General features: G+C 32.9%; 1 protein-coding gene across 1 annotated transcript; it reads right to left on the bottom strand.

Annotated features, from left to right (window-relative positions):
* Positions 1–2,973: 2,973 nt before the first annotated feature.
* On the bottom strand, positions 2,974–5,210 carry LOC122306325 (zinc finger BED domain-containing protein RICESLEEPER 2-like). The gene is made up of 3 exons (XM_043118758.1): positions 4,164–5,210; positions 3,129–4,031; positions 2,974–3,018 (listed from the first exon to the last, which is right to left on the bottom strand). Exons 1-3 carry the CDS (start codon positions 5,208–5,210, stop codon positions 2,974–2,976), a joined length of 1,995 nt encoding a protein of 664 aa, XP_042974692.1.
* Between the last annotated feature and the right edge of the window lie 4,250 nt (positions 5,211–9,460).

The raw sequence follows: 9,460 nt of genomic DNA, 5'->3' as shown, positions 1-9,460 counted from the left end.
AAGCTAAGTGAAAAGCTGCGTGTAACAAAGGCCTTATCACTCCAAGATGAAAGGATATTAGAAGGCTTGCAAATCCAACTGAAATACCAAAGGAGGAAAAAGGTGCAGGTTGTTTACTGGCATCGTCCTAAGCATGGCTGGCTAAAGCTCAATGTGGATGGAAGTAGTAGAGGCAACCCGGGACAAGCAGGTGCAGGAGGTATCTTACGGGATGCAGCAGGTAATATGATTTTTGCTTTTGCTTCCCCACTGATTCACGACACAAACAACTTTGCTGAATTTATGGCACTCCTCCTGGGAGTGAGGGAAATCTGTCAAAGAGGTTTGGATAGGATAGAAATAGAGATGGACTCCTTAATTGTGGTAAATTGGGTGAGAAAGAAAAAATGCCCAATCTGGTACCTGGTAGACTTCTGGGAGGAATTGATGGCAGCACTAAGAGAAAAAACATTCTCAATCCAACATGTATTCAGACAAGCCAATGCACCAGCTGATTTCTTGGCCCAAAAAGCTTCGGAAAATAGTGCAGGTTTTTGGACAGAGTTGGCATCCATCCCCTGCCTCTTGAAGGGGTTATATAGGACAGATAAACTTGGCCTTCCTTATATTAGAAATGCTCTGTAAAGGGCCATCCTTGTGCTCTATAGAATGGTTTAGCAAGAGGTCTTTTTTCCCCTTTTTGTGTTGTATTGTCACTAAGCATATGGTTTCTCAGCCAAAAATGAGGTTATTTATATATATGGAGGATTAGTCTTCCTGTTATTAAAAAAAAAAAAAAAAGAGGGGTACAATTCAAAAGTGTCGGAGACAACCTTTTCCTGATTGAGTTTCACAATGTCCATGATATGGAGAGGTGAAGAGAGGGCGGCCATAAAAATAATAATTTGTATTTCTACCAAAAAGATAAATATATATATATATATATAGTATATAATATGTGTGTGATAAATAGCAAAACCCCGCAATGTAATTGATTGATTCCAGGGACTATAAACAAAAGTCAATATTGCACTTTTATCTCATTTAATACGGACTTTCAGCCTGTTAGATCAAGTTCTTTTTAAATTTTTATCTAAATTTAGGGTGCTGAAAAAAGAGAAATAGAGAAATAAAATAATTTTGATGGTATTAATTATTACTATTAGTAAAAATATTTTGAATAATATTAAATGAATAATCAATATTACGATAGCCATTTTATTTATTTGTAGACTTTAGGGCTGTAAACGAGCCGAGTTCGAGCGAGCTTGGGGTGTGCGAGCTCGGCTCGTTCACTACTCGAGTCGAGCTTGGGCTCGGCTCGTTTATCAGTTGAGCCTAGGAGCCAATTCGAGCTTGGCTCGTATAATAGGTAAATGAACTCGAGCTCGGCTCGAGCTCGATTATGTTAACGAGCCAAGCCCAAGCTCGACTCGAGCTCGGCTCGTTTATGTTAAAATCCCACTAATTAAATTATTTATATAACCATATAAAATTATAAAATTAAAATAAATGCATCAATACTGATAACAAATTAAATACAAATTTACATTAAGAGTATCATGGTTATGGACTTATGGTACAATATTAGACGAAGCTTTACATCTTAACAGAACAAGTGAATAAAAAAATTAATTACAACAATAAATTATGAAATAATATACATTATATTTCAAAACAAAAAATGGGCTGTCAAATGACAAAATCCTCAATCTTCATGGAATCATGCATGGAGCCAGCTAGAAATCTTGACATTGTTGCCTTGCATACACTAATACACTAAAACAATTGGTGTTATTTTTAATCCCTTGCTCAAGTACCATTAACTTAGCAATACTGTCAAGGGATATTCCACAAAAAATGCAAAACTTAATTTGCTGTGAAAAATCAATATCATATCTCTAACAAGTTACACAATACAATTATATAGGCAATATCATAAATAAATATGTGCATTAGGGATTTAGACAAGTTTTGAAATCTGATATCACCGTGACAGTCACATAAGTCAGCAAGTTCCCAAAATCTGATAGAAATATGTGCATCAGTGATTCAGCCAAGTTACCAAATGCATTATGAAGTTACCACAGAACAGATCCAAAACAACGGCCCAGAAATAGGCAATAGCCAATAGGTATGACTCATATCAGCCAGACAGCAAACTGTGAGGTAGACAAGTTGACAACTTCAATGGGCACACACATAGAAAATACTCAAAACTCAATACTCTCATACCAGCCACAAAATATCAATACAAAATAGATACAAAATGCAATTTGAGACAGTTACCAGCCACAGGCCCACAATACTCTCATTCTCATACCATTGGCAGTTACCAAATAAGTTACCAAAGAAGTTACAAGTTCATAACAAGTTACCAAAGTTCAACAAAATCAGCCAGACAAACATATAGATGGCCAACTACAGTGTCCAAAATAGATGTTCACAACAAGTTACCAAAGTTTGAAATTAATCTCATTCTTCTAACTGCAGACTGCAGTTACCAAAATTTCAGGAAATTCACGATGACAGGAAGTTACCAAATTTATACAAAATCGGAGTTCACCATGTCAGAAGTCAACAAGTTCCCAAACTTGAACAAAATCACCATGACAACCTGCACACACTGATCCAATAAAAAAACATTAATATAATTTTTATTCCCTTGCAAAATTACTCAAGTACTTTTAACTTAGTAATATTGTCAAGGGATGTTTGCAATGCAAAATTTAATTTGTCATTTAAAGTAAATTAAGGAAATCTGAATGGTGAGGAGTTAGAGCTTAGAAATTACCTGAACTATCATGACTCATATCATCCCAAACAAAATCAAATAGAACAACCAAACTGTCCAAATATTACAAAGTAAACTGTCCAAATATCATATAGCAAATAATATAGACTAAACAAAAAAATTCAGATAAAACTAGAAAACTGCCCAAATGCTCCATTTTTTCAACATGCTCAAAAAACAGAATGTAAGTTTGTATGGGCCTATTGCTGTGGCAAGAGAATATGAGTTTCTGATAAAACATCCATCTATTGACAAGAAAAAAACAGTAGTTAGTATTTTTGTGAATAAATTAATAATAGTAAGTATAAAATAGTATAATAGCAATAGGCAATTAAAGTAAATAAAATACACTTACAGAATTTGTGGATGATCTTTTAAGCCCATATAGTGCTCTAACCCAATCAGACCCACATAATAACATCTGGACAGTTTCAGTCTTTAATGAAGCTCTATGAGGATCAATGACTCTGTCTCCTGCGCTGAATGTTGATTTTGAGCTAACTGTGGTAATTAGAGTAGCCAAAATATCTCGGGCCAGTTTGGACAAAGTTCGAAACTTGAGACTATTTATTTTCCACCATTCCAAGGCATCAAAACTTGCATCTGAACCCTCTTCACAAATATAAATGCTCTCCTCTAAATAATTGTCCAGTTCTGATTTACTAGGCTGCAAGGTATCAACACTTCTAACAAAAGATTTAAATAATGACTGGCCACCCTGCATGCTTCTCCCAGTCCCAACACTTGAGGAAGAACCAAATACATTCATTCGAGCATTATCCTGCTCTCTTTGTGCCTCAACAGTTGAATTGTATTCATGAACATACTCATTATATAACTCAAGCAACACAACAGACACATGATCAATATTCTTTGCAACCTCCGGCCCGTGATAAATTAAAGGAAAACAAAACTGGATTAGGACCATTTTGAATCTAGGATCTAACACTGCAGCAATTGACATCAATAGATTACACTCCCCCCAATATTTGTCAAACTTAGCACTCATTTTTCTTACCATTGATTTCACGTACTCATTCTCATCTCTACTCTTCTTACCTAAGATGTCCTTCATTCTCCAAATTTCAGAAAGAAATAAGTTTGCTGTTGGGTAATCACTTGCATATACAATATTGGTGACTTCATTGAAAATAGCTAATAGTTGACAAACATTTTCAACTTGCCCCCACTCTTCATCAGTTAGAACCCATTCAAAACATCTATCTCTATCACCATATCTAGGAAAAACTTCTTTGAACTAAATTGCAGCATCCAACATTAAATAAGTGTTGTTCCATCTTGTAGGCACATCTAAAATCAGTTTCTTTGAGGGCAATTATAACTGTTTTGCAATTTCACTAAACTGTTTTAGCCTACTCTCTGATGCTACCAGATATTTTATAGCATCTCTAACACAATCAACAATATCCCTAATCTCCCCAACTCCATACTGTACAAGTAAATTTGTTATATGTGCATAACAACGTACATGAAACAGTTGGCCACTTACAGACAATGTTTTCTTCAATCTAAAATCATTTTTCAAGATCCGAATGGCAACATCATTAGAACTAGCATTGTCAACAGTAATTGAACTAATTTTATTCTCAATCCCCCAACTTTGGAAACACTTTTCTAAAGCATCAGCAATAAGAAGGCCAGTATGTGGAGGTGGCATATTACAAAAGTTCAAGACACGCCTCTGAAGGTGCCAATCAGAGTCTATAAAATGACATGTCACTACCATATATGAAAGTTTTTGACAAGAAGTCCACATGTCATTTGTGATATGAACCTTATTCACATGTTTAAGCAAAGCCCTTAACTTTGTCTTTTCATTCTCATAAGTTCTCATGCATTCTTTTTTTGCAGCAACCTGAGACATTTTTTCCCAATATGGAGTGTTTGCACTCATGAATCTATTAAATACCACATGTTCCATTAAAGAGAATGGATATTCATGGTAAAGTATCATATGAGAGGCAAGCTCTCGGACCCTATTACGATCATAGGTAAAGTTTGAGACAGTGAAGGCACCATCTGCCTCCTTAGACTCAACTGCTAAGACTTTTTGTTTTTTCTTAAACCCCATGTATGGCAAACAAGTCAGCAAGTGCCTACGTAATGTAGTGGTAGAACTTGAGCGAGAAGCTTTAAATATATTTTTACACCACTTACATTGAGGCTGTTTAACCCCATTGCTATCAACTTCAACAAAATCCTTCCATACATCAGAAGTCCTCTTTCTTTTTTTTCTTTCATAGGCTCCTGTTTGAACTTCTGTGGAAGGGCCCTCAGTAGACATAGTATTAGGGGCCTGAGAATTTTGGGCAGTGTCTCTATCATTATCAGATATGGCCTCTACTAAGCTAATTCCAACAGAGTTTTCATTTTCATACTCCTCTACCGGATCAACATCATTAACCGGATCACCCATTTGGTGGGATCTAATATTTTGTAAACACAAAACCAGAAACATCCAATAAGCATGAGATCATAGACCAGAAATCAAAACAACCTTTCAACTTGGTGGCTCAAGGTGCCACCAGAAGGCAAGGATACTAAAAGATGTTAAAGTCAAAACAATTTCACAATAACAGTTTTGTTATACTGCCATGCCTTGATGGCTCAATGTGCCTCCAAAAGGCAAGGCTGATATAGTTGATTTAATTCAACTAAAACAGATGTTAAAGTCAAACTAATTTGACTTGAACAGTTTTAGTATTCAATTTTGCCTTAGTGGCTCGATGTGCCTCCAGAAGCAAGGCACCTCAAAAACATAAACATAGAAGAAACTGGATAAAACTTGCCACAGAAACATGAAAAACACAAATGCCATTTCATACTTGAAATTAGAACAGAAACACAAAACAGATTGGAACAGATTAATCAAGCAACACAATTTTATGGCATAATTAAATACTTGAAGCAAGAACAATGTATAAACATTTATAATCAAGTAAAACAGATTCTACATATGCATATTTAAGTACTTGAAATTAGAACAAAAACACAAAACAGATTGGAACAGATTAATCAAGCAACACAATTTTATGGCATAATTAAATACTTTCTCAAGAACAATGTATAAACATTTATAATCAACCAAAACAGATTCTACATATGCATATTTAAGTACTTGAAATTAGAACATAAACAAAAAACAGATTGGATAAGAATTAAGATGAATCAAGTAACACATGGTAAAGATAACAACATTAAATACTTGAAGCAATCACCATATATGATCCTTTATAATCAACCAAAACAGATTCAAAAAAGTATATTTAAATACTTGAAATTAGAACATAAACACAGTTACACAACTACAAGACAGATTGTAAATTTAATACTTGAAGCAATCACCATATATGATCCTTTATAAGCAACCAAAACAGATTCAAAAGGTATATTTAAATACTTGAAATTAGAACATAAACACAGTTACACAACTACAAGACAGATTGTAAATTTAATACAACCAATACATGTTAAATAAAACATGCACCACTACTTAAGGCCAAAATCACCATAGGATCAGATTAATCAACCCAAACATGAACAATAAAGCATTATTAAATAGTTCAAGCAAGAACATAAAGCATCATTAAATAGCAATTAACTTGAGAGGCTGAGAGAACTCACTTGCGACTATAAATTTTTCTTTGAGCACAACTCAGTAGGCAAGATGATTAGGCAAGCAGCAAAGACAGATATAAAAGCAGAAAGCTCAAGTTAGACGCCAAGTTCAAAAATTATAAGCAATAGCAAAATAACCAAAACATGAAGTTAACACTTAACAGCCTAAGGTCTAAGTTCTAACAGGGCATATTCAACTATTACAAATTAAAAGAAAAAATTAAAATTAAAACATAAACTTAACAATCAAAGTGATGGACAACCAAAACAGTCATAGTCTCAGTGTCTCACAGTTACCAAAATTAGCATATACGACTGCTTCATAATCACGATTCATGAATGACAGTGTACTTAGATGATTTCATGTAGATCTATTGTGCCCACAATACCACAAATCACAATATGAAAAAGAGTTAGGATAGAACCAAAAATGGGCATTGAAAATAGCTAGATAAAACTATAACTAGATAAATCAATCAAATCTGCCAACATTCTCAACCAAATGCGTAGAAAAAGGAAACTAAATTGGGTAATCGACTCGTAGATGGACGAATCGACGAACCAGAGAACCACAAGCCACAAAATCAAGGAAGCAGTGGTTGGGAGTCATAAATGCATGCATTTAATGACCCATTTGTCGAGGACCGGCTGCTTTCTCAAAGGCTGAGATTACAGCCATGGTTCCCCTCTAAAACGGACGCCGACTGCATCTGCTAGGGTTTCTAGCAGACTGCAGAAGCAGCCATTTTCACTCGATGGCCCGAGGCCCCTCGAGAACAAATGCTGCCCAAATGCACCACATAAATCGAATGATAGATTAAGATGGCATATAGGAGGTAACTAGTAAATAGTAATCGGTGTAACCGTGTAAGCATAAGAGATTCAGAGAATGGATAACAGGAGAAGAAGCTAGGGTTTCTCGATGGGTCTGAGAGTGAGAGGAGAGAAAGTGAAGCGGCAAGGCTGAGAGAGTGAAATTTCACTTGGTGAAAGTGAAACGTGAAACGGCGCAGCAGTAGAACTGTAGAAGACTCAGGAAGCATTGAAAGTTGTAACCCTAGGGTAAATGTGCCTCCATTAAAATCCAACGGCTCCAAAGTCCCAAGAAAAAGTAACCACATATCCAACGGTTCAAATCAATCTAGGGTTTAATCGGCTCTTTAATTAAATTTATACTAGCATAAAAAAGTATATTTAAATATTATTCTATTAAAAAAAATACTATAGTCTATAAATTATAATACATGTTAATTTTTTTATATTATAATTTTTATAATTAGCAAGTAGTGACTGTAGTGTTGTAAAAAAAATATATATTTATTTATAATAATTAATTATACTATAAAATTGTCTAACATTATATTTTATCAAACATTCTCCAAATTGGTACTCATAATATAAATTTATAGTTATATTAATTAGTATAATATAATAATACTATAGGCTAATACCGTATATTAACCAAAAAGAGTATTCTATTTTAGAAAATATTATAAGTTATAAATTATAATGCATGTTAATTGTTCTATAAATTAATTTTTAAAACTAGCAAGTAGTGTTGCAAATTCATAGAATATATAATGATATAATCTAAGAATCATAGGTGATAAGTATTTAATAATTATGTTATGATAGATTAATAAAAATATTGTAAATAGAATGATATAATTATGATTTATGAGTGATATGTTATAGGGCAATAAGTTATGACTATAGCTTATAGACTATAACCTAGAGCCTTATTATCCTATAAGCATAACTTCTTATATGACATTTCACTATTTGATAAGAATAAGATAAATATATCAATATCATATATTAATATTATAAATTAAATATATAAACTTATAGTATATGTAGAAGAAAATGTTTAACTATAAGTCACTATAATTCTATATACATAATTAATAATACATATATAATTATTGATTATTATATATATATATTATATTTTACTATATATGTATAAATATATACGAGTCGAGCTCACGAGTCGAGTCGAGCTTTATACGAGTATATTCACGAACATTAATCGAGTCGGTCGAGTTTTATACAAGTTTGTATCATTTAATAATCGAGTTTATTTCTGTGTTTACGAACGGCCCATTTAATATTTGATTCGAGCCGATTTCGAGTTTATTCGAGTCGAATTCGAACTGCCTGTCGAGTAGCCTGTTTATTTTACAGCCCTATTTGTAGTCTTTTTCACCGGAATAACTATTTAAAAAAATCATTTTCTGATACTATTTAATTATGAACAGCATTTTTAATGTTGTGGGGTACTCTCTCTTTCATGTTTAACATGATTTATAAGATAAGTTGGGAGGACTCGACAGCTATTAGTACGTATTTGCGACTACCGACATATATCACATGTAGCATTTAATATTGTAAGATATTTAAGTGGAAATTGATTCACATAATTTGTTTGTAGTTGCGAGTCTTTTTCTCTTTCATAAAGGCCTTTTTCTCTTTGATAAATGCTTCTATCGATTTTGATATATGTAAGTTATATCTCACACAATCATCTTATCAAATTAGATATTTACAATATTTTCTTTTAATAATAAAAAATAATAATAAGAGTTATGATATATTCACATCAGCAATATTTATAATTCATGTATATATCATAGTGTCTTTCTCATGTTTGAAAACCTAAAGAATTTCGATTTTTCTTTTCACAAGAGAAAGATATTGATTTTTTTATTGGATTGGATTTTTCTTTTTTTTTTCACACTCCAAAAAGATTGAAGAACATGACATAATACTCATAAGGCCAGGTTTTGAGAATTAACATGATTTATAAGATAAGATTGTATACTCCACACAATTTGGTTGTTGGGAGGCTCAATAATTAATGTATTGATTGTGAATGAGGTTACAGGGTGATGTCATTCAAATGACATCATCTATTCAAATTAAGGTTTTGTTTGATTAATTAAAATTAAGAAATTCATTTCATCTCATCTTAGCTTATCATTACAATCTTTTCAAATTTTCATACGAAATATAATAAATAATTTAACTTTTTCAAATCTTATTACA

Source organism: Carya illinoinensis, chromosome 4 (genome assembly GCF_018687715.1).
Source record: "Carya illinoinensis cultivar Pawnee chromosome 4, C.illinoinensisPawnee_v1, whole genome shotgun sequence".
Lineage (NCBI taxonomy): Eukaryota > Viridiplantae > Streptophyta > Magnoliopsida > Fagales > Juglandaceae > Carya > Carya illinoinensis.
The sequence above is the reverse complement of the archived record's forward strand: the minus strand, read 5'-3'. Positions and strand labels throughout refer to the sequence as shown.